The following is a 26,320-nucleotide window of genomic DNA, read 5'->3' as shown; positions in this document are numbered from 1 at the left end:
CTAAGCATCTATTCGTCGTGAGTGTCTAGCTTAGTTTATTTCCGATCACGGGTTTGTAGTGATGGCGTGTTCCCATTGCGTAGAGTATAACCGAGTGTGCAAAATGATTGAAAAATCTCGTCGCTGCGAGGCTTGCGTGCGTCGGGGTCGTGCTTACGATGGTTCTAGCGTTCCAGTTTCTTCTTGTAGGTTCTCGTTCCCTCACGGAGGTACGTCGCTAATCGTAGCGTAGTGGATCGTATTATACGTAAGTAACGTTGTTTAAAGGCTAAAGAAAAAGAGGCTGAAGCCTTGCTGCGAGAATACCAATGCAAAGCTTCTGAGGCGTTGGTTCGAGAAGTGAAATATAAAAAACGTTCGTCTGTAGTCGTATAGATGACGGTAACGATAGTTGGTAGTTAGATGTCGAAATTCGTTCTTTGATAACGAAGGGTCCGACCTTCTTGAAGTCCAGCTTTGTGCTTGGTTGTTTGGTTCGCAGGTTCCGTGCGATCAGATAGACTTTGTCTCCCCTCTCTAGGCGAGGTCCCTCGAGCCTGTGCTTGTCGTAGTGGTTCTTCATTCTGGTTCTGACAAACTCGAGTTCCTTTTTAAGTTTCTCGTACAGTGTATACATCTGCTCTGCTTTGACTGCCGCTCTTAGCACTATAACCTCTGGTCCTTGCCTAAGGTCTGCTTCGTATCTGTAGTTCGCAAAGAACGGTGTGACTTTAGTCATTTCCGTTGGCGTTGTGTTATAAGCGAGTTATGCTATTGGCAATAGTATGACCTAGTCGTCTTGTTGGTAGTTGACATAGGAACAGAGGTATTGCTCGACAACTTAGTTTAGTCGTTCCGTTTGTCCGTCTGTCTACGGGTGATATGCCGTTAACAGTTTACTATTAATGCCTAATCGTTGTATTAACGCTTGCCAAAACTTCGATACGAACTTGGTATCTCTGTCGGTAATCTATTCTTGCGGCTAAGCGTGTACTGATATAACTTGCCGGTAGATCACGTCTGCCAGCTGTTCAGCTATCTAGGACTCCTTGTAGGGAAAGAAGTATGCCTATTTAGTTAGGCGATCTACTATAGTAAGAATACTATTGTAGATTACTCCTATAGCTGTATCCTTAGATTCTGGCAGTTTCGTAATGAAGTCTATCGTGATTAAACTCTATAGTTTGTCAGCTGTTGGCAGTGGCTGAAGTAGCCCGTACGGCTTATGTCGTACCGTCTTACTTCGATTACAGATGTCGTAGCTCCGTACGACTTCCTTGACTCTTGCCGTTAATTGTGGAAAGTCGTAGTGTTTCTTGACTTGTGCGACAGTCTTCGTGACTCCTTTGTGTCCTCCGAGTTTCGACTTGTAGAGTTCTCGAATCATTCGTAGCTATTGGTCTTTGTCGTAGATGTACGCTTTGCCTCGGTACCAGAGTTTCCCATCTTTTTCTTCTACTTCGCTAGGTACCACTGGTCCAGGTACTGCTTAATATTGTGCCTCGTTAATCCTTTCTTCTCGAAAGATTACGTAACATTCTAGGAACGAGTCGAGTAGATCATCTTCTACAGGTGTCTGCGTTTCGTGATATAGCGTCCCGTCTATTCGTTCCTTGAACAACGGTGGTGTTGTTTCCGTTCGTCCTTCCGTGTGATCCGTTCGTCGGCTTAAAGCGTCCGCTCGTACGTTTTCTTTGCCTTTCTTATAGCGGATCTCAAAGTTAAATTCCGCGAGGAATTCTGCCTATTGTATTTGTCGTCTGTTAAGCTCCTTTGTCGTCATAAAGTACTATAGATTCTTGTAATCTATATACACTTATACTGGTTCGATCGTATCACTGAGATATAGTCGCCATTCCTTAAAAGCTTCGATAATCGCAAGTAGTTCCTTGTTGTGGATTAGATAGTTGAGACGCGGTCCGTCGAGCTTCTTTGAAAAGAAGGCTATAGGATGTAGCTTCCCTTGCTTGTCTCATTGTCCTAACTATCCTCTGATGGCGTAGTCTAAAGCGTCCGTTTCTACCTCGAATGGCTTCTTAGGGTCTGGTAGTACTAGTACTAGATCCTTGGTGATGGTGTCGCGAATCTACGTAAATGCTTGCTCATGTCGCTCTTCCCATTGGAACTTAGCGTTCTTCTTGGTAAGTTCATGTAATGGTCGTGCGATCGCTCCAAAGTTCCTGATAAACATCCGGTAGAAGTTTGTAAACCCGATGAAACTTCGTACTTCCGTGACTGTCGTCGGTCGTAGCCAGTTCTTGATAGCTTTAACCTTTAAAGGTTCTATCCGAATTTGTCCTAGGGATATCTCGTATCCTAAAAATACCGTCTTCCTAACGTGGAATTTGCTCTTTTCCTTATTAACTAATAGCTTATACGCGTGTAATGTGTCTAGCACTACTCTTACGTGCTTCCGGTGTTCGTCTATCGTCTTGGAGAAGATAAGTATATCGTCGAGATAATATACCGCAAATTTGTCGAGAAAGGGTCGGATAGCTTGATCAATCAGGGCTTAGAACGTTACTAGCGCGTTCGTAAGTCCAAATGGCATAACGAGGTACTCGTAGTAGCTATAGGGTGTCCTAAAGGCCGTTTTCCACTCGTCGCCTTCTTTGATCTGTATATGGTTATAGGCCGATGGCAAGTCAAGACGCGTGAAATATTGGGCTCCTGCTAACTGATCTCGGAGCCGTGAGATCAGCGGTAACGGGTATCGATTCTTTACGGTCTGTTCGTTAAGTTACTGATAGTCGACGTATAGCCGTAGCTTTCCGTCTTTCTTGGGCACAAACAGGATTAGGTAGCCTGCTAGCGATGTTGACGGGCAGATATGTCCTCTTCAAAGGTTCTCCTCTAGATATCGCTTGAGTTCTTCGTTCTACGTCTGGCTTATGTGGTAGATCTTAAAGAACTTTAGTTATACTCCTTCCTTGAGCTTGATCTCGTGATCCCATGGGCCGTGTTCCGGTAATCCTTCCAGATGCTTCGGTTCGAATGCTAGGTGTCCTTCGTACTCCCTCGGTACTTCCCTAGTCTTGTCTCGTTTCTCGGTTTTCTGATAGTATGCGAATTTGGTCCCGTCTATGGCGATGCTGGTGATTTCTCCTGTCTCAACCTATTACTCTAATTGCAGTGCTCCGCATTCGTCAACGGAGAGAATAGCTATCGGCGGTTCAGCTCGTTCCTCCTATCGTAACGTTAGTGTTATTATGCCGCTTCTTCTAGAGTCCGTAGTGGTCTGTCTACTACTGCCTATCTCTTGCGGTAGATCCGTAGGACATGCCTTCCCTTGAGCATCGTCTATTTGCGATCCTTGCGTGCTCCCTATCTCGCTGGTCAAATACGACTCCGTTCGGGGTCGCAGGTAGCTACCATTCTTCTAGCTAATGTCTAGGTCATAGTCTTTATGCTATAGTAGTCCTAGTATCATGTCCTTATTGTCGCCTATGTCTATAATGCTAAATACGACTGCTGTGGTCTTTCCTGCCATAGTGATGTCGATCGGTTCGGTCTCCCTACGTACCTATTGCGTTAGGAATGGCCCTTTGACTATGCCATGCTTCCGTTTTATCCTCTAGGGTATCCGTAGCTAATTTACAAGTGTCGGCGAAATCAGGTTTATCTCTGCTCTACTGTCTACTAGTACGAGCATTTTGTGCTGCTTCTATTGTACCATTATCTATAGTCGCTTGTCTTGCTATCGTCGTCTAAAGATTGTAGCGATTTCCTATATTTCTGCCGGGAGGTCTCGATATAGTGGTCTCTTGTGCTAGTTCCTCCTATACTGCGCTACTACTTGCCATTATATAGGCGTTAATGGTTTTCGGGCCCCTCGAAGGGCCCTGACCCGTTTTCTAGGTCAGTGCTAACCTCTCCGATTGTTCGGCTAATAGCAGCTTCGTCGATCGTGCTCATTTCCGTAAGCCATTGAGTACTTATAGCTTCCTACCATTGGGTCCGTTCTGCTTTCCGTCGTATAGTCTATAGCTTCATCTGAAGCTCCCGAATTCGCGACTTCTTTTCGTCCGCGTGATAGAGATAATCGTTACTCTAATATAAGTCCTATATGTCTCGTCCTGTTCCGCAATACCTAGGCCAGGCTTGTCTTAGAACTACCGTAATGCCTTCTAGACTCCGGGTTTCGATCTTCCAGAGTAATTCGGCCGCTCTGTTTCCCGCGTTATAGACCTATTCCATAGGGCGTAAACTTCCGTCCCCGTTTTCCTGTCGGGTCGGCCAGTGATTGTTTTCGAACTTGTCGCGGAAGTGGTATCGGCATTTATGTGCCACACACTAGAACCAAGGCACTTGTACGTGTACCTTATGTCGAGGGTATAGTTATATGGCGTCGCCTAGAAGATATTGGAATTCTTTTCCGAATCCTTCCTACTATATATAGACCGTAGGTACCCCGATACTAAGGTAGGAATGTTTCTTCTAGTAGCTTTCCTACGTACGTTCGTCTTTTCCACGGTTCGCGTATATAAACTGGTACTCCGGGTTCTATACGTCGTGGCTAAGTTGCTAATCGTCAAAGTGCGCGGTATAACTATCGGGTCTATCATACGTTACAGGCTGTTCCCCTTTGATGGTTTCCACGATACGTCGGAGTTCCCTTATTTCGTCCCTTATCTCGTTACTCTACTAGGCAAGTCGAGTCAGGCGTCCATCTCGTTCGCGCAACTCCGTATTAAGCCGGAAGACTTCGTTACGGTACCATTCGATCCGTTCCTGAAGGAACAAGATGTTCGGTCTAGGTCGGTCGACTCCTTAGGTGTCAGTTGTCTACGATCTATCCCGTCTCTACGTGACCGTAAAACCCTACTGCCTCAAGGCTAGGAGAATCGAAATCGGTGGCGCGTACTCCCCTGCCGTATCCCATTTGGCAATGCCTATCTTGGGGTCTATAGTGACCAGTTCGGAGTACGGCGTCTGTTCGTCTTTGCCGTTATTATCGTGTTCGAGACTGTCCGTATTACTGTCCCTTTCTTCGTAACTCGTGGCTGCTACTTCGACGACGTCCTTGGTTTTATCGATAACCGTAGTTTCCTTTCCTAGGACTGGTTTCTAATCTTTCTTCGGGCTTTGACATTCTCGCTTATAGTGTCCTTTCTTTCCGCAGTTATAGCAGGTAGCGTTAGACTTGTCTTTAGCCATCTTCTTCTTGTCCTGCTTCTATATTACGTCTATATCTATAGCTCCGGGGTACGTCCTATACGAGGTACTGACGTATACTCGCTTTTTCTTGTCGTTAGCCTTAACCGTAGTTCCGTTCATTCGACCTCGTTTTTGCTATTCCCGTATATAGAGCCGATCGTCGATTCTAATAGCCTATACGATGTATTCGTCTAGCATTTTAGGCTAGTCGTACTTATATAGCTTATCTTTGACCTTTTCCTTCAAGCCATTGTAGAATAGTTATATCAATGCCTTGTCGTTAAGCTAAGACTTGAGTATATCCTGTCTGAACTGTATGGCGTAGGAGGCTACTAACTTGGTCTGTCGGAGGTTGGCGAGCCTTTCTTGCGCGTGAATCTTCTTGTCTTTGTCGCTAAAGACCTTCCGAAGCTCTTCTTCGAAACGGTCGTAGGATCGAAAGACTACCTATATAAAGGCGTCTCGGTCGTCCTCGTCTTCCTCAGTAAGGTAGTCGTTCTATATAGGCTCGAACCATCTAAGCGCCTTGCCCTCTAGTCTCGTAGCTATATAGAGGACTTTAGCTTTATCATCCGGAAACTTGTCATCATTAAGCCGGAAGTAGGATCGGAGGTTTATTAAAAACCCTACGAGATCCTCCTTGGTTCCTCCGTATTTGCTAGGTGGTTTGATCTTAATACGGCTTGCTTTGGCAGTCTCGAGTGCCTTGATTTTAGCGTAGGCCTCGTTAACCAGTTTCTACGAGTGCTTTTCGCCGTTCTCGAGTTCCTTGATTCGAGCTTAAGCAGCCTTGTCTCTCTGGTCCAACTCCTAGATTCGCTACTAGAGTTAACCAAGCTAGACAAGCAGCTGTTCGGCCATAACGTTGGTAGCCATATCGATGTCGAGGTCGAAGTCACCTCCGTTCTGAACCATGACAGAACAAAGGGAGTGATAGCAACGTGTGACGAACCCGACTCAGACTTCTTCTAAAAGGGTTCAGACGAAGGTGAACGGTGCGGGACAAGTGTGCAAGTCGTCTGAGGGATTCGGTGAAGCCAAAGGGTTCATAACAACAGAGTTGTCTCTTCACAGTAGTACGATACTATTAGGAATACTGTGATGTAAGGAATGCGTGTTGCGTTGCTATCACTGGTGAACTCTAGAGTCCACCAGAACGAGTGACTATCTACATGTATATATACCTTGGTGATTACTCCCGATCACGGTGATCGTGAGTGATCGTATAGTGGTGATCACCCTAATCACTGGTAAGCGCAGTGATCACAGCGCTTCTCATGTTGTGATTGGCCCTTCCGTTCCTTCGGCTTGATTGGTCTATCTGTGCCGGTGGCCTAGGCGGCATCTGCATGTATATTTCCGTGACATTATGGGGCAGGGGCAGGGTTAGAGGCGGTAGGGAGGGCGTTACTACGGTAAGAGGGGGTATAGGGGAGTATAACTATAATATAGTTATTATTATAGCGATGGGAGTTAGTAGCCTAGGCAGGGGAGAAGGCAAGCTAGGTAGGGGAATAGTTAGCCTATATAGCCTCTATAATTATAGTAAAGGAACGTACTAGGGTGGTAAATATAGGTATAAGGACTACCTTATATATACTATAGTTTATAGTCTTTGGCTAAGGGGGAGTCTCTAGGGCTATACCCTTATTATAATAGTATATAATCTTATAGATACCTATATATAAATATAGATTATTTGCCTATAATTATAGGTCTTAAATATAAGGATTATAAGTAAAATAGTATATTATATAGGATATACTATAACTAGGGATATATATGATATTATTATTACTTAGAATATAGCAAATATAATTAAGATAATACTATATCTTCTTAGGTAGGAGTTTAAACTCCTTATTAGAGGAGTTACCCTTAATAGTAAACCTACTAAGGGAAATGTTCTAGTTCTTATACTAAAATTTAAGCGGTTAGTAAGGACTTAGGACATATATATTATAATCGTAATTAGGGAAATAGAGGGAAAACTTATATTATAATCTTTATTCTTATTACTACTAGGATAGTAGCGACTACTATTACTACTAAGTAAGCTAACTATAGTAGATATTCTAAATGAAAAAAAAAAATCTTAAGGGTATAGTATAGGTATAGGCAGTAGGATAATATATAGGTAGGTAGAGGTAAGGGTAGAATTGGTAAGTTATAAAAAGAGAAGAAGTCAGAGTTAGAGGGAGTAGGAATAGGAATTTATATACATTATAGAGTAGGGCTAGGGGGGTATATACTAGCCCTAAACAAAGACCAGGCCCCACTTTAAACTCGAACAAAGGCCAGGACCTATAGAGTACCAAAACAAAGACCAGGCCCTATATAGGACCTAAACAAAGACAGACCGCACGTATAGACCACTAACGCGTATAGGACCTATTACCTATGGTGACGCCGGGCGGACCTACCTAAACATCCAACCAGAAAAAGAAGGGGGGTATGTCAAGGGCCTAGGCTCTACCCGGGCTAATCGATAACGGGCTATACCTGGTTTCGGACCGGACCTATATACGTTTATAGGGCGTTCGTAGGGCATGTACTTAGGACCTGGTTAGGCCCTAACCTGGTACCTAACCGGGCCCTAACTGGAATATATATATACCCCCTATATAAGGGGTAGGACTCCTTTTTAGGCCTTGTATTTACTTTCTCTTTTTTCTTTCCCTAAGGTAGTTAAATAAAACATTATATACTTATCTATAGATGCTATAAGGCTAGTATATTATAGGTTCCTTAGTTAGGAGGTATTTCCTTTAAGGCTATTACCTTTCTAGGGATATCCTAATTAAGTTAGGGATTAGTATAGGTTAAGTCTAAGATACCTAGAGGGAGTTAATTATAGCATTCTATTATATTATTACTACTTAGAGGGAGTAGATAAATTCCTATAACTCTACTAAGCTTAAAGATATATATATCTTAGATTCTACTATAACTAAGTTACTAATTATTTACTTAAAAGAGTTATTATTAAAAGAAGGTAGTTAAAATATAATATACTAGCCTTATAATAACTATAGATAAGTATATAATATTATATTTAACTACCTTAGGGGAAGAAAGAAGAGAAAGTAAATATAAAGTCTAAAAAGAGGTCTTACTCCTTATATAAGGGGTATATATATGTTCCGGTTAGGGCCTAGTTAGGTGCTAGGTTAGGGCCTAACCAGGTCCTAAACATGTGCCCTACGAACGCCCTATGAACGCGTATAGGTCTAGTCCGAAACCGGGTATAGCCTGTTATTGATTAGCCTAGGTAGAGCCCGGGCCTATGATATGGTTACCCTAAAGACTTGACCATGTAGAAATAGATTACACTCTTGAGCTTTGATAGGTTAAAATTTAATGAATCACTAGAGATGCTTTTTAGTGGTAAGCATTAGTTGTACTGCTATTTATCCCTAATAGAGGGCATTTTTACCTAGATTAACTCCTGTTACATTGACAAATGAACCTCGTGGAGTTCAATCGAAAACACTAAATCTATACTCCCTTGGTACCACTGGCTACATTTACAATCATTACTATCCGATCTTTTTTGCCAATGCTGAACTGAAAAAATGCCCTCCCACGCTGCCTGTAAGAAGCGCTAGAGCTTCTAAAGCACTAGCCACACGCTAGTTAGAGCGCGTGGTATGCTCACGAACGCTTTGGCCATTTCCTTTGTCCAAAAGTATCACTTGTTTCCTCATTTGAAGATAGTTTAACAAGGCACCTTTTGGACCTTTAAGCCACCCGCTACAAGCCTCTCTCGAATGCTCACTCGAGCTTGCCACTGCGTTCGACACTGTCGATAGTTTACCCGCAGGTAGATACATTCTCCTCAGAACAATCAAGGTTTACTATGTATAATAAAGCTCCGGAGGGTTAGATAATTAGTTCCCGAGAGGAGACAGTCTCATGTTGTTTTGTTAAGCTCGCTCTTGTTTGTCATCCTCGTGTGTTATACCGGCGCGGCTTCAACCATGTGAACCCAAGCCTCACGGACGTTTATTCATCTTCTTGTCGTCGACACCAATAAGCTTCCAAGGAGCACATCGATCAAGAACTTGGGCGTTATCGCCACCTTTCGACGTTACTTGCCAATGCCGCAGGAGCTGCGACGGGCACTGCACGCAGACCTCTACGCAGGAGCTCGCAAATCTGGAGCACTTTGACTATCACTTGTCTACTAGGATTAGGCAACTAAGGAGGCTGGCCGCCTTAAGTTCTCGCCGCTTGCGACGACTTTGTCTCAAACTGTATTGCCTGGGATGACGTCCTCAACACAACGTCATAGCTAAGGCGAGTTTCGGCTGCTATTGGGCACTGCTAGTCGGTGGAAGTCGCACCCTGGGAATTGGGCCACAGTTCTCTCCTTTTTCCTTTCCTTCTTTCTTTTTTTCTTTTTGCCTTTTTTTTGTAAAGATATGTGTTTGGGGGGGATGCCTAGTCTGTTGTTATCATTATTATTGCAGCCAACAGAACGGGATCTCCTTTTACTCATAATCTTTACAGTTGCCATTCTACTGCTTTGCTGCAATTACAATGACGAACGTGTATTTTCCCACGGGCAACTATTGCTGATGGCTTTCGTGCGGTGTTTGTTGGCAGGCTACGCTATACATGAGTGAACGCATCCCCGATATCTCGATACGATGTGGGACGTCTGAAGTTCGATCCCAAGTCTAGACGCAGGACGGAGCAAGAGCAATACAGTGGCATCATGAGCAACTATTGTTGCCGAGAGCGGGCCGGGGACTCGGAGAGCCAGCGGGGCCGTAGTGGTGGTGCAGAGCGTCACTTCTACGCAGTGCATTCTTCAGAAGTCTCCAATTTCATGGTCTAGACACCGTCTCAGTTGCCTCATGACACGCGTTGAATATCGAGTTCCTCCGTAAGTGTATCCCTGCCTGTGGAGCCTCCGAAGAAAAATAGTCGTCCTGTCTTTAGGTTCAGTGAGTAAAAGTAAGTATAGGAACTTGGATACCTCGGCGGAAAGGTAGGCGAGGAAGGTATGTAGCTTGGCCCGTGCATATGTGAGTGCTTTGGTTCCCTGATGCGACACTGGGTGGAGCTTTCCCCAGCTCCCTGTGGGGACATCAGGCCGTCACTGCACGCTTTCCCCTTGGTCTGGCCTGGCGGTCTCTGAAAGATTGCCCGGGGGTCCGCTGGGGGAAGTGTCCTGCCAAGATTGTCTCCTCTCCAATTGACTTCACTTGGACAAGTGACGACTTCAACCTTTTCAGGCACGGTGCCGCAAACCTAGCCCTTTCATCATTTCGACGTCCAGTTTAGGTTGAGACTCCGGTCGCTGTTGCTTCACTTCTGGCAGCTGACCGTGTGCCCCTGTCTCACTGCGCTCGGTGGTTCCCGCAGTCGCCTATCCGCTTGTTGCATACCTCGCCAGCACTAGAGGGATTGTTGACCGACCAACCAGCAAGCCATCTCGTCTTCGGCCGTCCCGAAATTCGATTTTCGGTATTCATATTACCTAGATTCTGCGTTTTGTTTTCGAAAAAATCTCTTGATCTGAACTTTTATCATCGTGTTAGAGAGCCAATCCCTCTCGACATCAGCTGTGCAGCGATCTCCAGCGAACACATGACGACAGGCTGCATCTCCGGTAGATCCGACGTGCACGCTCTTTGCAGCGAGCACCCACACCTCGCCACCGCCTGAACTGAACAAGAGAAGAGAAGGAGACAAACAGGGGGAATCGGGAAACACGACGCACTAGCTCGGTAACGCGCAACCGATTTCAGTCACTGACGAAGCACTGGGTTCCGGGCGTTCGGAGCTGGTTACCCACTCGTATCCGACGGCGTTACGGGAACCCCGTTTCTGAACTGTAATCGCAAACACATCGAACACCACGCGCACCGGGTACCCGATTTTGTCTCGGAGACCTCCTATCTTCAATTGCTCGTGTCGCTGAGATCATCACATTCGCTTCCGATCGTCTTGCCCATCCCTTTCCGTGCCCTCTCCCCTCTGACCATGGCGGAACCCGCACCTAAGAATGGCGACACCGAACCTGTCAGCCAAGTCAACCACGATCCTGTACCACAACCAGCTGGGCCGTTACCAGTAAATGAAGCGGACGAGGGAAAGGATCGGACAGATCCCAAGGAGACAGTTACTAAGGCCGCAGCGGAATCAAGCGCCGCAGTAGCCGACGCAGAAATATCGTCAAAAGGGAACGAGCCGTCGCTGCCACCGGCCGAGGAACCAAAAGAAGGCGATTCGCTGTCAACAGGGCCATCTTACCCACCGCAACCTGCTGTTATGCCCAGCCACCCAGATGCACCCGTCTGCGCCATCACCCTCTTGCTCCCGACGGGTGCCAGACACCCTTACAAGATCGATGAGAAGTACCTCTCGAAACGTAACGTCGACGTGCCGGACCTGACGGAATCGGGCGCACGGGATCCCTTCAGTATTTCGGTCTATAAGCTAAAGGAGCTGATCTTGCGAGAGTGGAGGGAGGAATGGGAAGGCAAGCCGGCTAGCCCGAGCAGCATTCGGCTGATCCATTTTGGAAAACTGTTGGATGATAAGGAGCAGTTAAAGAGTCGGTGCCTTCCTTCCTTTGCCTCATGCCGTTTGGGCGTTTGAGAGAGATAAAACTGACCCGCTCCCAGAGTACCATTTTAGCCAGGACAGCCCCAACGTCGTCCACATGTCAGTGCGTCCGCCTGAGATGATGGAGGAAGAAGAGGCGGCCAATAGTAAGGCCAGCGGCCGCGAGGGGAGGACCCGCAATGGGGGCAGCGGCTGCTGTGTCATTCTGTGAATTCATGAGAGACTCGACCGAGTCGCCGTATCCAGATCCATGGCACGTCTGACGTGGATCGTATCTTCCGGTTAGATGCCGGGTTCTGCTTCATGACACAGGCATATTGGGCTCTCTTTCCGTCTCTCGGCCATTCAACTGCATTTCTGGTGGCAAGGAGCACGCAAGCGATGTTTGTCTTTTCCACGAGGGGCTCTTCGATTTAATGTGCACGGGTTGCAGGAGTTGGGTCTGGCGTACTGTGTTTTTTTATTCGTCTTTTTCTCGAGCACAAACACATGACGAAGGACGGCCAGGGGACCTCCCAGCGATGCCTTTATACATGATGTTGTGGGAATATTCTAGGTTTGGTGCGAGCACTTGACGTTGTGCCGCGCCGAGGCGCAACAGCTGCTGTTGCGCGGATGCTCTGCGACTCCCTTCCTTTTCCATGGTGACAACCGCCTGCTCATCACAACTCTACCCCGCCAATTCTATTGCTTGCAGCTCGGCATTCGAACCACGATGGGTAACGGCGGCAGCGCGGTCTGTTCACAGGGACCAGCGACGCCATAACCGTTCTCAGTCGTGCCGCCCAACCCCGCTGAGACGCATTCATAGAACGGAACCTCTTTTTACATCATCTTCAGCTTCCTCTCCATCTCCTCGTGCATGCCGACCAACGGCCGCGAGTCCTCTCCGGTGAAGACGTCCTCCCAGGTGATGGTCTCATCGCGGCCGGTCAGTATGTCCTCGTGCACGCTCGCGCCGGGGAGGCCGCCGCCGAGGGCCATGGGCTTCCACTCCCCCTCGCGCGTGATCTTGAGCTCCATCTGCCGGCGGACGGGCTCGGCGATGCCGTAGGCCCGCCGCAGCGTCTCCATGCGCAGCGCCTCGCGGGTCGACTCCCAGGCCTTGAGGCGGGCCTCGAGCGGGTGCGACGAGATCGGCCGGTTCGCGGCCACGTCGAAGGCGGACGGGCCGACGCCCGCGCGCAGCGTGTCGTGCAGGCCCGGGGCCGACGGCGCGACCGTCTCGCGCGAGGCGAGGTGGGTGAAGGTCTTGTGGTGGTTGTCGGCGGGGACGATGCGGAGGGACTTGGCAGGGCGGGCGGGGTTGGAGCACGCCGGGTTAGCAGGTCGCATGATGACGGCTACTGGTAGGAGGAGGAGGAGGAGGAGGGAGGGAAGAGACGAATGAAGGAGGTTGAAGGAAAGGTGGGCAAGGGAATGAATGCTGCTGAGAGCGGAAGAGGGGCATTTACCATCTTGGGCGGTTTTGAGGATATGTTGAGTGTGCGATTAGTTTTGTACCGTTATCCTTGACTGAGAATATAATGGGCCCCTTCGGTTGAGGGCTATTCTGAGTTGATCGGTCGTCCGAGAGGGTTGTGGCGGGTTGAGATTTCTGCTGGGAAGTCGTTGCAGGCCGAATGGATGGTTTCTTGGGTCGGCCGGCTTTTGGAGCCGTAGTAGGGTGATGCGCAGGCTCCAAGCTGCCTCGCGTTCATCAGCAGGGATCAGGCCGCTAGAACTGCCAACTGGTCGGCGGTAGGGAGTTACGTAATCCGAAGCTGCCCTGCCGGGCCTCGACCTTTGACCCAATCAACATCCGGAAACCCCAGTCGCGGGCACTGTAAGTTGCAAAACGGCATTACAGCGATTATCTCCGAACCCAAACCCGGCAATGACTACGGATAGTTACTTGTGTTGACTCATGATTCACCTTCTTGCAACATCATGACTTGCCGACACCACATTGTCGGCAGCCAATTGACAAGATGCGATTGCCATCCGGCCCGCCGCCCATCATTCGCATCGCCAATGGCACCTTCTATCGACAACAACCGGGCTCTGTCTCGGCACTAACGTCGCAAGCACACGTTCACGCCCATCCAAACCCACCGTACTTCAAGAATCTGAGCTTCGAGCTGCCCGCGCGGAGCAAGACGGCACACAATTGGTGCATCGTCGGGCCGTCCCTTTCCGGAAAGACCACCTTTCTGCAGGTCCTCCGCGGCCAACACTTGGCTTTCCCCCCCACGTCACGGGCTTTTCCGTACCTCAGCACTGAAGAGGTCCCGTCGCATCTGCGGACCCCGGCGCGTGCGATCCAGTACGTCGGTTTTGACTCACAGGGCAGCGGCAGCGGCCTCGGCCCAGCTGCTCCGACCTACTTGGCCGCGCGGTACGAGTCGCGGCGGGAGATCACCGACTTCTCCCTGCGGGACTTCCTCCTGGGCAACACGCAGCTGAACCCGTCTAAGCTCCCCGACGACAAAGGCGTCGACGAGAAGCTGTTCCAGCGCGTGGTGGCCGACCTCCGGCTGGAGAGCCTCCTGGATCTGCCCGTGACCTTCCTCTCTAACGGCCAAGGGCGGCGAGCGCGCATTGCCCGGGCGCTGCTGACGAGCCCGGAGGTCCTGTTGCTCGACGAACCCTTTATGGGCTTGGACCCGCCGACCGTTTCCGGTCTGAGCCCGCTCCTCCAGTCGCTTGCCGAGAAGGCGAACCCGCGGCTGGTGCTGAGCGCCCGGCCACAGGATCCCCTGCCGGACTGGATCACGCACCTGGTCTACCTCAGGACGGATGCCCAGGTCGCGGCCATGGGCACCAAGGAGACGGTCCTGGAAGGGCTGAGGAAGTATGTGCGGGGCGTCCGAAACGGAAAATTGGCCGAGGATGAGTCGCTGCCGGTGCATGCTCTTAGTGAGATGGGCAGGACGCTCACAAAGGATGGAGTCACGGGGGAGGGAATGGCTGAGGACTTCTCAATCGGCGTTCCCGCTCGAGGGGATGCCACGGATGCAGAGACTAAGAGTCTCGGTGAGCCCCTCGTCGAGATGGCCGGCTGCAGAGTCCAATACGGCGGGAAGGTTGTCCTGGGGAATTGGACCGAGGAGAGAGACGGCGAGACCGTCAGCGGTCTTCACTGGACGGTTCGGAGAGGCGAACGGTGGGGCATCTTTGGCCCGAATGGGTCTGGCAAGACCACCATCGTTTCCCTTCTCTGCTCTGACCATCCCCAGACCTACTGCCTCCCCATCAGGTTGTTTGGCCGCAGCCGGCTGCCCGAGCCGGGTTCCGGCGAGCGGCCTCTCACCTTCTGGGACATCCAGTCCCGCGTAGGCCATTCGAGTCCCGAGATCCATCAGCACATGCCGCGCAATCTGACCATTCGACAAGTGCTCGAGAGCGCGTGGGCCGATACGTTCCGCAGCAAGCCGAAGCTTGACGCGGCTGCCACGGAACAAGTCGAGGCCACGCTCCGATGGTTCGAACAGGAGCTCAATCCTGCCGTCTTCCACAAACAGGCACGGCCGACCTCGTCTAACGGTAGTGCAGACGGGTCGGTTGGGTGGGCCAGCGATTACATGTTTGGCGAACTGTCCTTCAGTGCCCAGCGCGTCCTGCTCTTTCTCCGTGCCATCATTAAGCACCCTGACGTTGTGGTGCTCGATGAGGCGTTTGGCGGCATGGACGATGCCGTCCGAGACAAGTGCATGCTTTTCCTGACTTATGGAGAGGAGAAGATGTACTCACTTGGCCGCAAGCAGGGCAATGGATCGCTGACGGGCGCCACCATAGTGGATAGCCCGGCCTCCAGGTCGGGCAGCGTGAAGGTAACGGGTCTCTCGGATCAGCAGGCGCTCATATGTATCAGCCACGTCAAGGAGGAGGTGCCCGACTGCGTGAGGGAGTGGCTATGTCTGCCCGAAGCCAACACCGGCCTGCCGGCGAGGTTCGGGCGGCTGGATGGCCCCTTAAGGAACAGCTCGAAGCGTTGGGCCGAGATCTGGGGCGTCGGACGGGGAGCTTCACCACCGCCGGCATAGCCATAGCTTCTCACCTGCTACAGTGGACGTACTGTACTCTAGGTGCTATACACAAACATATAACCCGACCATGCGGCCTTTTCTCGATAAACCAGTGGCCAGGAGAGACGTGTATCTCTTCGAGTAGTGTATAACGGAACCCTAACCCTGTTTCGTTCTGCTGGGGCACTGCTAAGCCTGAGAAGCAAATTGATAATTAAGCAGAGTGTCCCGGTTTCGGCAATGGGTGGATCTTGTGTCTTTCACAGCATGTATTTATTAATTAAATAATTAAATCGCCCGCTTGTGTCCACGGGTGTATCGGCACCCCTTCAAGGTATTAACGTTGATTAGAGACCCGGGGGCATTAGTTAGGGCTGTCCGACCGAGATGGATAGGGGAATTCACGTTCTCGGATTGGGAAACCTGGGTAAATACGTTGCCTACGCGCTGAGGCAGGGCCACCAGACCGACGTGCCTTCTCGTCTTCCGCTCGTGACGCTATTCTTCCACAAGCCTTACCTCCTCCGGCACTGGGAGAGCGAAAATCGGTCCATATCTTACATTCCCGAGATCGACACTCTACCGCCAGAATCCAGAAAACTTGGGCGTGCGACGGGATTCCGCGTCGAGCTCGTCGGCGATGCCGCTGCCGGGATCCAACCAAGCGAGATTGAAAATCATCCAGGCGTGGTCGTCGGCAGCGATGCTCCAATCAGGCATCTGATTGTTGCGACAAAGACCATGGCGACAGCTTCGGCCATCGCCCCGATAAAGCACCGGCTGAACAAAGACTCGCACATCCTGTTTCTGCAGAATGGCATGGGTATGTAATTATCAATCCAGAGGCCCTTTTCGATGCAGACAATCACCTCGTTATCGTCTGACTGACGCACATCCAAATTAGGTGTTGCCGACGAAGTGTCGGAGAAGCTCTTCCCCGATCCAGAGAGCCGTCCGACCTACTGGGCCGGTATATGCAGCGCGGGCATCTACTACAAGTCACCCTTCACTTTCGTTCACGCCGGAACTGGGGCCCTATCGGTGGGCGTTGTAGGCGGCGCCTGCCCTGCTTCCGACCTCCCGCCGCCTGCTAATATGGACAGAAACCCGATGGTGACCCAGCTCCTGGATGCCCCCCTGCTTGGGGCGCGCCTGCTCTCTCCCGAACGAACCCTGCGAGCCCAGCTGCTGAAGCTCGTTGTCAACTCCATCATCAACCCTCTGACGGCCATTTTTGGATGCAAGAATGGGCATTTGATCGAGTCCGCCGAGGCGAGAGACATGTCTCTTCACCTTCTGCAAGAGGCTGGTCTCATCGTCAGGGCACTACTCCCAAGGTCTTCGGGCGAGCTCGTCGAGCAGGAATTTACAGACGCAGCCTTAGGGGACTTTGTCTGGGACGTAGCCCGGAAAACCGCCAACAATACCAGCTCGATGCTGCAGGATGTCCGGAATGGAAAGCCCACTGAGATCGACTACATCAACGGCTACCTGGTCTCGCAGGGGCAGAGACTAGGCTTACCCACCTCGCATCACGCGAAGATCTGTACGATGATCAAGCAGCTGGAGTCCGAGCATGCAAGCCAGCGCTCCCGGGAGACTTGAACCGGGCAGACCATGTTCAGCGGATTAGACTTTGCCGACCCGTCGTCAACGGAGGAGCGAGCCTCGGCAGGTAATTATATATCGAGCAGATGTCCGCCTCCCAGCTGACTGGCGAACACTGTCGACGCAAGCTGCGTGGTTTGCAGGTCCTCCTTGATGAGCGAGCACACCCTCCGCACTGACAACGTCTGCGCATCGCCCACGCCATCCAGGATTCGACACAGCGAGTTTGCCATATCGTCCCGTGGTGCCGTCCTTTCCATTATTTCTCCACGAGATTTTGCCGGAGCACAAGCCCCGAGCAACGTTTTTTTTTTTTTTTTTTTTTTTTTTTTTTTTTTTTTTTTTTTTTGCACGATGGTCTGCCATGAATGTGCGCCAGCACAGTAATCATTGAGTAAAGATGGCGCGCCACTCGTAGTGAGGGAACACCTTACGAGCACCTATGACCCCTTCAAACTCGTCATCTAGGAATCAGGAAAGCGAAGCTTCTGAAATTCGACCATTCTCGAGCCACCATGATGCCATAGACCAACACCAACGAGGCCAACACACACGTAGGCGATGATAATATCATGGGGTACTTTAGTATGCTACTTGAGCCCCGCCAAACGACGAGGGGAAAAAGTTCATTAAAACAATCGTAATAGGTTCCGTGATATATCTCAACAAGTATTAGGACGGAGCATACTCCAGACTCCAACGCCGACCAGCATTCCGAACGGCTGGCTCGCTGCCGGGCGGTATCTCTCTTTCTCAGACCCGACCAAACCAGACCATAAATAAAAAAATTCAGACCCATCGAACAAATTCCCAGAACCTAGCCTGTGAGCTCCGCCAAAGTAGTACAAAAAATGAAGAGGGGCAGACCGACAGATAGACAGAAAGACAAACTCAGAACAGGTCATCATCGTCGCCGATCGCATTCCACCTCTTGCCCGGCAACTTACGCACTTTCCGGGAGTTCCCGCCTCTTGCAGAGCTTCGCGCCGAGGCCTGGGCGTCACCAACCCGCAGTCTCTCGAGCCTGTCCAGCAGGCTACCCTCCTCGTCATAGCTGCCACCGCCGCCGCCGCCGCCGCCGACAGCCCTGGAGTTGCGCGCCTGCCGCGGGCTGCCCGTTTCGGGCTTCCCGCCCCTTGCCACCGCGCCGGCGTCGCTCACGCGCTCCCTCAGCGGGAGTCTCTTGGTGGGGCTCATGGAGGCGATTTCGCGTCTCAGAGCCTCGTTCTCCCTCCTCAGCCGCTCGTTCTCCTGATGGACATCCTCCACGAGGATGTTCTCCTTGTCTTCGTCGCCCTCCTCCCCGTCGGTGCCGCCGTAGTAGTCATCGCCGTCGTTATGGTTGCCATCATTCCGGAGGAGATCACCGCCGCCGCCGCCTCCGCCGCCTCCGAAGCTTCTCTCAAAGAGCTCGATCTTGCGCCCCCAATGCTCCTCCCCGCGCTCCATCTCGACCTGCATCATGGCGCGCCACCGCGCCATCTCGATCTCGAGTCGGCGCTCGAACTCGTTGGTGCAGTCCTCGCGCACGGCCTGCTCCAGGTCCACCATCCGGTCCTCCATCGACAGCAGCCGCGCTTCGGCCTCCTGGCGGGCCGTTCGCTCCGCCTCGAGCGCCTGCTGCAGGTACTCGACTTCCTCCGTCAGGCGGGAGATCTCCAGCGCCGCGGCTTCCACGGTGCTGCGGTGCATGCTGTTGTCGTTGCTGCCGGCCGTGCTGGCGGGGCTGTGAGCTGGCGAGGAGTCGCCGCGGACAATGTCGGGTGACGAGAGGAGGGGCGGGTAATGGACGGACCCGGAGCCGGAGCCGCGCCCGCGGCCCCGGGGGGAGGAGGGCCGGGTCTGAGTTGGGGCTTCGACCGGGCTCGAGAGGGACTGCGAGGGTTGTTGTTGTTGCGCTGCGGCCGCGAGGATTGTCTGGGTGATGCTTGGGATTCGCGGCACCGTGATTTCCCGCGCGAGTGCGCTGTACCGGAGAATCTGGGACGTCGCGTTGTAGTCGCCGTGGGGGTCGGCCGTGACGATCATGACGGCCTTCTGCGGGTTCCGGTACCTCCCCGAGGAGATAGCCGACGTGGAGGGGTAACAGTTCGAAAAGAGCAGCTCGGTCAGTTTGCACTGCCGGAATGGGACAAGGTTGGGCTGGGCGCTCGTTAGGTCTGTTTGCCCCCCTTGTTTGCACTGCTCAGAGCTTGGTTACTCACCTTGTCTTTGGTGGCGGCGTCGCTTTGCATTTGCAGACACTGTCCCAAGTACATCAAGCTCTCGTTGATCTTGCCAGCTTCGGCGAGCGTTGTGCCGGCTGTTTTGGCGTCTCTTGCCCTTTCGCTGCCGGCAAGGTCGACTATCGTGAGAGCGCTCCCACCCCAAGAAGGCTCCGCGCCGTGCTTCCGGTTGCCGCGGGTCCGCTTCTTGACTTCCACGCAAAAGAAGCCATGACTACGCGAGCTCACGCTATTGCTCCCCGTCCCGGCAACTCTCCGCTCGTGGAGGCCCGCCTCGAGCACCATCAATGCCTGATGTAGGTTGCCGCAAATCACTTTCCGCAGTCCAGCTACAACCTTGCGGTCCGGAGATGCCTCGGTGGGCTTGAACAACAACGGCCGTCGGCGGTATTCTTTGGTCGCTGTTGACTTGGTCGGCGGGGTCAGCAGGTCGAAGATCCGATCATTGTACACCTCGTACATGGAGATGAGGACCGCGTATTCAGCCGATGGGTCACACGACACAGAGAGGCCGTTAACATCGGGTTGCTGGGGAAAGGTCGAGGGCCGGTGGAGCCGGCGCGATGGTGTATGTCCCGGACCGATGGATTCGCCCTGAGAGTGTGCAGCCTGGTTAGTACCCGACTTCAATCGAACACAACTGGTAGAGGCCGTGGATCGTCCGGAGCGTTGCATTCTTCCTCTCGCCCCTTTTGCTCTTTGCACTTGCTGGCGTCGGGGACCGGAGAATGCATGACCAGTCTGACGGTTGTGAGGAACGAAGGCAGCGCCGAGTCCACGTCTATTATCGGATATAGACTGGCTCTTGTCCGTCGTGGTCGTCGTTGCAAGCGGCAATAGTGGTGCTACCGAGTCCCCACCCATCACAACGCGGACGGTCTCGCAACCCAAGGCTGGAATTCGCCCACTAGGGCCATGCTGAACTTCTTGTTGATGGCGCGGCTGGGGAGAAGATGGCGGATATCCTACATTCATAGGGGTCTGTGCTCTTGAGCCGGGTCGGTGAGAGGCCGAGAGGTCAACAAATACGGAATCGAGGAAGGTTGGGGCTGAGAAGATGGCGGCCTCGGACGGATCGGATGCCACAATTGACTGCTCGAGGGTTGGGCACGTGTCGCAGTCGACGATGTTCTCGCCGAGAGACTGGAAGATCACGTCGAGGGCGAGTTGGGTCAAGCCGCGTTGGGACCGAGACCCGAGGATGGTGTGTGACTACGGTAACAAGTTAGTCAGTCAAGGCCTACACACACACACACACACACACACACTCTCTCTCTCTCTCTCTCTCGGGGCCCGACTAACCTTCCCCGACCCCGTGACGCCTAGCGTAGCCACCAGAGCATCGGTCCCATCTCCGCCACAGGGTGCCAGAACTCCATTGATCAGATTGGCTACGCCGACGCAGTTGAAGACGTCGAGCTGGGTCGCATCCTCTTCGAAGACCTGAGTGAAAGCGAACTTCTCGATGGCACGGCGTCGGTCGTTAGGCGGCTTGAGCGTGATGTGTTTGGGTGTCTTGCTGTCGTCGTCCGGTTCCTCGACCGTCAAGAACCGCTCTCCCGTAGCAGCCCCACATTGCGGCGGCCGCAGTCGCAGGTAGACCTGGAAGAGGTTCGTGGCTTTTTGCGTCGATGCAGCCATGGCCCCGACTGGTTTGGGAGCGCCGGAAGGCCCAGAAAATGCCTGTGAGGCGAATGCAACACTCACAAGCCTGGGTGGGGTATTTGAGGTTGAATATGCTGCTTGCAAAGAGGAAGGGTAGCAGGCAAAAAAAAAAGGAAAGAGACAAACTCGGTCAGTGGCTTGCCTGCGTCGGAGGGTCCGACCGCCATCCGGCCATTACCGTACCGTTAAGTTAGTGGGGGCCGGGACCCCGAAATTGTTGATGCCAAGCCAGGGAACTGTAGCCTGTTGACCCAGCAACAGGCAAGAACAGGGCACTGCCGATAAGATAAGTCTTTCTCCGAGGTCGACCTGGCGCCAAGCACGGAGGACGGAGGACCCTTTCGGAGAGCAAATGCCCCTCGTGAGATTTACTGCCTACGTGTTAATCGGTACTCCGAAATCCGGATTTCCGAGGTCGAAACTTGAGTGGCTGCCTACTTGCACTAGAGTACTATCAAGTTCGCAATTGCTCGGATGTAACTAATTAAAACCCTTCCAAGGAACCTAACAACAACACGGAACAGACCTTTACCACGATTGTCTCAGGAGAAAGATGCTGGACGCTGGTGTAGAACTCGTTGATGCCGATGAAGTTCTGCGAGACTGGGCCCTTCCGTGCAATCCGTACCCCGTAGAGTAGAGATCCTCGTTTGACGGCTTCGGTGTGGACCCATTCGGGGTTCTCGAACCTCAGAGGTGGCCACGGAGCCCAGGTTGAATGCAAAACCTGAAGAATTTTGCTGGAGCTTTTCACCGGCAACGAGCGTTCCCGCATTTGCAAATTTGTCGTCTCAGCATCCTTTCCTGCTCATCGCCCTTTCACCCACGCATGTCTGACTTGGCGCCGACCCCGTCCACTCCTCGCTGGCCAGGGTCAAACGCTCCCACTACCAGTACGATGCCATGACCCGCTCGTTTAATGTTTGTTTGCTACCTGACGACTGGCAACTCAAGAAAGTAAGTGGGTAGTCTGTCACCAGCGAAAACCTTTCTCATCCGTAATAGGTTTAACAATTGAGGAGGATTCGGAACCTTCTGTGCGGGGCTCAAGTCGACCATCGTCTTCCATCGTGTCCACCTTCTTGATCCAGCAGCCAGCGTCGGCCTCGGCGGCAAGACTGATATTGCTCGGTGGAGACTGGAGACAAGAAGGACGCTTTGTCGTCCCAGTCATGATCAACACGTAACTTCGTCATATGCGCTTGCACCTTCACCTGCGCCAAAGTCTACCAGCGCAAGCGAGCGAGCTCCCAGGGTGCGGGGCATTGGACGAGCCGCCCCGCTCTGCAACGCTGCAACTCTGCAACTCTGCAGCCCGGACGCTTGGTGTCAGTAGCACGAGCGGGGGACTTCGCAAATTGTTTCTAGTGCGGTCACTTCAAAATTTTGAAGGGGTGGGTGACGGATGGAGGGGTTTGATCTTGAGTCCAGAGAGAGCCACAGCAGTCATGGCCATTGCGATTCCCAACTGGTGTCCACCAACAGCTCGGCATCCCCAAGACTGTGCTTTCTTTAACTATCTGTGAGCCACGATTGCAGCCACGACACCAAAGCCGCGCGGGAAAAGAGCGGTGACGAAAGCAGGGTCCTGCCGGGGGGTTGCGCTCCGGTAATTATCCCAGCCTGACGCAGCACCCTGAAGCTTGAAGTGACCTTCGATGCGCGGGTGGATGCAGGGTTGCCAGCTGCCAGCGGCAGAGGGGTGCCTCAGATGCCTCGGGTGCGCCCGTGGATACACTACATGGATAACTACATAGTACATCGGACCTCGACTCCACAGATCTGGCTCCAATTGCGGGTCGAGCCAAGCCCACCCTGGTCCCCACCAACTTCGAAAAAAAGTCTGGTCAAAAGAATCGGCCGGCCCGCACTCCCCCTCCTCTGAGCTTCCCTTTCCCTCAATACAAACCAAACCGGACCAACCACCCAAGACAACGAAGTCGCCCTACAGAAGCCAGAGATTCAGTACCATACCAATCCAAACTTCGTCGAGATTTTCAAGATGCCGTCGGCCGTCGTTGAGCTCTAAGCGCCCACTGCGGGCGTGCCAATTGACCCCGGCACGCCTGCAGTCCAGCAGCCTCAACGAGATTCCCAATCCTGCCCGCCCTTCGACGAAGTTTCTCGCAGACTTTCACCGTCTCGAGCCCCTATCCGCCTCCAGACACGAGGCTTATGCTCGCACAGACAAACGAGAGTCTGCCCTCGAGCTGAGATCCACAGGTTCTATCGTATGCCCGCGTCTCTTGCACCCCGAAGCGACTTGAACGACTACTCCCACCAGCCATCTCTCTCTCTCCGCGTCCTTTCTGTCCTCCGGCTTTTCTTTCGACAGCCCTCCCGCCCACGAACTCTCCTACCTCTGATACGTTACATACGACCACTTCTCTATAACCGAGCACTACACAACTTGTGCTGAATTGCTTCCGCGCCGTTTCGGCCTCTTCCCCTCCCCCATCTCTACAAGGTTCGCCTTTGCGAAGGTGCACCATAGCTTAGTCTAAGAGGACCGTGCGCCATCCGTTCTCACCCTGCACTAGAGGTAACCCCTGCATGCCTGCCGCCATGTCTCGTAACGTCCGACAAAAGTACCCGCCCAAGCCGGTCCGAGCCCCGAAGCGGCGGGACTACGACTCGTCATCTCTCGACCTCTCTGACGACAGCGGCTACTCTGGCGTCGAGGATGTGACCGATTCCGAAGATGACGACGAGGAGCATGTCGTTGCGGCCGAGGAGGCGCACATAATATCCGATGCATTGCGCAAGCGATCATCGGGTCCTTCTCGGCCGCTGGTGGACGACGACGAAGACGACGACGCCGACGAGGAAAGTGAGGCGGATGAAGAGGACGACCCCGAGGTCGGGGCCGGTCCCGAAGACGCAGATCAGCACGACGACAGCGCGAGCTGGGAGGGATTCTCGTCAGACCACGACGACGACCTGATCCCTGCGGAGCCCGTGTCGCTCGATTTGCTCGACCAGGTTTCCATCAACACAGGGCGCCATGTCCGTTTTGTCGGAGTTCCCGACAGCGATACGGACTCGACTACGACCGATACGAGTGAGGTAACCGACATGAACGACTTCTTTCCTGATATATTTGTGGAGCAGAGCGCCCTTGATCCCATGTTCCGCCGCGAGATCGAGAGAGATGACGAGACATCCTCGAATAGCTCCTTCTGGGATTTCTACGCCGGCTCGCAAGATTTTGCCGCCGGCGACCTGGAGGACCAGGACGAGACTCCGACGGCCACGCCGAGGCCGAGTCTCCCGCCCAGCGAAGTGTCAACCCCTGTACCTGTTCCTGAAGAAACGCAGGACCTTGACGGTTACGAGAGTGAGTTTACTTGCCGGCAATGGGAGCGTCTGGTGCTAATGCTACTCCGTCAGCCGACGGTGACACTACGGAGGAAGATATTCCAGAGCCCATTGTCCGCAAGAAGCAGATGCGCCGCGCGCACGCGACTGGAGCATCCTCGGACTCGGACACGGAGAAGCCGGTCCAGTGCAAACCCGGAAGGCCCCGCGTGGGTCGCTTCAAACTCGACAGATCAGACAACAAGCCTATCGGCGTCGTCGATCCTGCTACTGGCAAGATGATCATCTTCACGCCTCGCAGGACCAACCAGTTGGACCTCTCTCCCGAGTCGCTCCACGTGGACTTTTCCAGGCAAGACTTGGCCAGCTCTCCGCTTGTGAGAAACCCGGGCTACATCATGATGGGTGCCATGGTCCCGTCCAACAACCTGAACGATTTTGTCAACATGCAGCCCTTTGGCCCGGCCGAGGCATTCTTCCCCTGCACTTCTGACGTCTTTGGCGGTGAGGAGGAGAGCGACGATTCGTACTTTGCCGGTATGGAAGAGGACGAAGAGGAGAGCATGCTCAGGATCGAAGATTTTGTCACCTTCAATAGCGACTCATCCGACGACGAGGAAGGGGCCGATTGGAACGGGGATCTCATCTCTAGCCCCACCCGGCCCAAGACCGCTACCAGCTCCGCCAGCGGGGGAACCGAGGCTGCGGCAGCCGCCCACCCGCTGCTTACCCACTTTGACGGCAAGTCGGATGTCGTGGGCGCCTTCCGGCGTAACCAGATCAATCAGCAGCTCATCTACAGCGACAAAGCGAGCCAGGAGTCGCTCGCATTCTCGGGACCGTACTACCACGGCACGCTCCGCGGAATCAAGTCGGGAAGCCTGGAAGCCGTCACGACACCCATCACCCCTCTCCGCCGCCAGAAGCGGAGCAACACGGTAGGAAGTGGATTCGCCGACCTCCAGCAGAGCAGCCCACTCAACGTCCTGTCGCAGAAGAGAAAGGCATCCGGCACCCACGCCGAAGCCAACCCGCACAAGCGTCATCGAAGCATTTCGGACATGGAAGTTTTGCGCATCTGACTCGCCCGTGACGCGAGTTCAGCCGCCTACGGGACATGGTAAAAAACTACGTCGGAGGACGGCATGGTTCGGAAGCCTGGTGTCGCGGTTGTCGAAAGTCGACTCGGCACCGTCCAACCATCCCTGGCCTCATCATCTGTTACGACAGTGTCTGATCAAATGAACATTTTCTCTTTTTTTTTTTGCCATTTTTCTTCCTTTTTTTGTCAATCAAAAAATAGCACAGCATCCTTTCTTAGTTTACCGCAGAACAAAAAGCGTGTTTTGTTTTTCCCCCTCGAACTTCTTTTGGTGTGTCACTTGTCGCGGGCGTTTTCAATGTCTTCAGAGGTGGCAATGCAGGCAGTGATATCAACGATGGGATATCGGGATGTTTGATGTCCCCGGGGCCGTCTGTACTTCTCTGCTATTCCGAAGAAGAGGCATTTGATGACAATAGACAAGACGGGCGGGCAAAACGTGGCACGGCACTAGAGGTAGTTAGACAAAAGAGGACTGGGCATTGTAATGAGGCATGGCCTATGTCTTTCAAGAAAATTTTAACGACTGTTCAGGCGCCAGAAGAAGGGGGAACGAACAGGCCTTAGAGTTGGTATCGTATTTCTGTGTTACAGTATCTAACTGTCAGTGGGTCAGATCTGACTGGCCCACCAACAGGGATGATGAGCCAGGGGTCAACATGTATTTAGACAGCATCCCC

General features: G+C 52.6%; 7 protein-coding genes across 7 annotated transcripts; 5 read left to right on the top strand and 2 right to left on the bottom strand.

The window, feature by feature from the left end:
• The first annotated feature begins 10,779 nt into the window (after window positions 1-10,779).
• On the top strand, window positions 10,780-12,051 carry P884DRAFT_109447 (ubiquitin-related domain-containing protein). The gene is made up of 2 exons (XM_069437073.1): window positions 10,780-11,704; window positions 11,775-12,051. Exons 1-2 carry the CDS (start codon window positions 11,131-11,133, stop codon window positions 11,924-11,926), a joined length of 726 nt encoding a protein of 241 aa, XP_069293155.1. The 5' UTR covers window positions 10,780-11,130; the 3' UTR covers window positions 11,927-12,051.
• A 489-nt stretch (window positions 12,052-12,540) lies between these two features.
• Window positions 12,541-13,172, bottom strand: P884DRAFT_281426 (proteasome maturation factor UMP1; the record flags this gene model as incomplete). Its single annotated transcript, XM_069443546.1, has 2 exons — window positions 12,541-13,002; window positions 13,170-13,172. 2 exons carry the CDS (start codon window positions 13,170-13,172, stop codon window positions 12,541-12,543), a joined length of 465 nt encoding a protein of 154 aa, XP_069293154.1.
• A 424-nt stretch (window positions 13,173-13,596) lies between these two features.
• On the top strand, window positions 13,597-16,149 carry P884DRAFT_265581 (P-loop containing nucleoside triphosphate hydrolase protein). Its single transcript, XM_069441954.1, has one exon. The coding sequence runs from the start codon at window positions 13,686-13,688 to the stop codon at window positions 15,738-15,740; it is 2,055 nt and encodes a 684-aa protein (XP_069293153.1). The 5' UTR covers window positions 13,597-13,685; the 3' UTR covers window positions 15,741-16,149.
• On the top strand, window positions 15,925-17,428 carry P884DRAFT_321083 (ketopantoate reductase PanE/ApbA C terminal-domain-containing protein). Its single transcript, XM_069445399.1, has 2 exons — window positions 15,925-16,545; window positions 16,627-17,428. Exons 1-2 carry the CDS (start codon window positions 16,110-16,112, stop codon window positions 17,325-17,327), a joined length of 1,137 nt encoding a protein of 378 aa, XP_069293152.1. The 5' UTR covers window positions 15,925-16,109; the 3' UTR covers window positions 17,328-17,428.
• A 416-nt stretch (window positions 17,429-17,844) lies between these two features.
• P884DRAFT_233363 (P-loop containing nucleoside triphosphate hydrolase protein) lies at window positions 17,845-21,374 on the bottom strand. Its single transcript, XM_069439881.1, has 3 exons — window positions 20,858-21,374; window positions 19,535-20,767; window positions 17,845-19,472 (listed from the first exon to the last, which is right to left on the bottom strand). Exons 1-3 carry the CDS (start codon window positions 21,194-21,196, stop codon window positions 18,222-18,224), a joined length of 2,823 nt encoding a protein of 940 aa, XP_069293151.1. The 5' UTR covers window positions 21,197-21,374; the 3' UTR covers window positions 17,845-18,221.
• A 1,516-nt stretch (window positions 21,375-22,890) lies between these two features.
• P884DRAFT_281422 (uncharacterized protein) lies at window positions 22,891-23,487 on the top strand (the record flags this gene model as incomplete). The annotated part of the gene is made up of 3 exons (XM_069443545.1): window positions 22,891-22,948; window positions 22,978-23,066; window positions 23,152-23,487. 3 exons carry the CDS (start codon window positions 22,891-22,893, stop codon window positions 23,485-23,487), a joined length of 483 nt encoding a protein of 160 aa, XP_069293150.1.
• Window positions 23,488-23,785: 298 nt separating this feature from the next.
• Window positions 23,786-25,620, top strand: P884DRAFT_303904 (uncharacterized protein; the record flags this gene model as incomplete). Its single annotated transcript, XM_069445063.1, has 2 exons — window positions 23,786-24,557; window positions 24,611-25,620. The coding sequence occupies 2 exons, from the start codon at window positions 23,786-23,788 to the stop codon at window positions 25,618-25,620; spliced, it is 1,782 nt and encodes a 593-aa protein (XP_069293149.1).
• Between the last annotated feature and the right edge of the window lie 700 nt (window positions 25,621-26,320).

This window comes from Thermothelomyces heterothallicus, assembly GCF_042370625.1.
Source record: "Thermothelomyces heterothallicus CBS 202.75 unplaced genomic scaffold P884_scaffold_51, whole genome shotgun sequence".
In the NCBI taxonomy this organism is placed as follows: Eukaryota; Fungi; Ascomycota; class Sordariomycetes; order Sordariales; family Chaetomiaceae; genus Thermothelomyces; species Thermothelomyces heterothallicus.
Note: the sequence above shows the minus strand (reverse complement) of the source record. Positions and strands in the feature narration are given on the sequence as shown.

Excerpts from the sequence above, each read along its gene's own strand:
- P884DRAFT_109447 (XM_069437073.1), top strand. The coding sequence starts at position 11,131 with ATGGCGGAACCCGCACCTAAGAATGGCGACACCGAACCTGTCAGCCAA. Across the intron at positions 11,705-11,774 it reads TGATAAGGAGCAGTTAAAGA|AGTACCATTTTAGCCAGGAC; the intron begins GTCGGTGCCTTC and ends ACCCGCTCCCAG.
- P884DRAFT_265581 (XM_069441954.1), top strand. The coding sequence starts at position 13,686 with ATGCGATTGCCATCCGGCCCGCCGCCCATCATTCGCATCGCCAATGGC.
- P884DRAFT_321083 (XM_069445399.1), top strand. The coding sequence starts at position 16,110 with ATGGATAGGGGAATTCACGTTCTCGGATTGGGAAACCTGGGTAAATAC. Across the intron at positions 16,546-16,626 it reads GTTTCTGCAGAATGGCATGG|GTGTTGCCGACGAAGTGTCG; the intron begins GTATGTAATTAT and ends CATCCAAATTAG.
- P884DRAFT_233363 (XM_069439881.1), bottom strand. The coding sequence starts at position 21,196 with ATGGCTGCATCGACGCAAAAAGCCACGAACCTCTTCCAGGTCTACCTG. Across the intron at positions 20,768-20,857 it reads GCGTCACGGGGTCGGGGAAG|TCACACACCATCCTCGGGTC; the intron begins GTTAGTCGGGCC and ends TTGTTACCGTAG. Across the intron at positions 19,473-19,534 it reads ACGCCGCCACCAAAGACAAG|CCCAACCTTGTCCCATTCCG; the intron begins GTGAGTAACCAA and ends ACGAGCGCCCAG.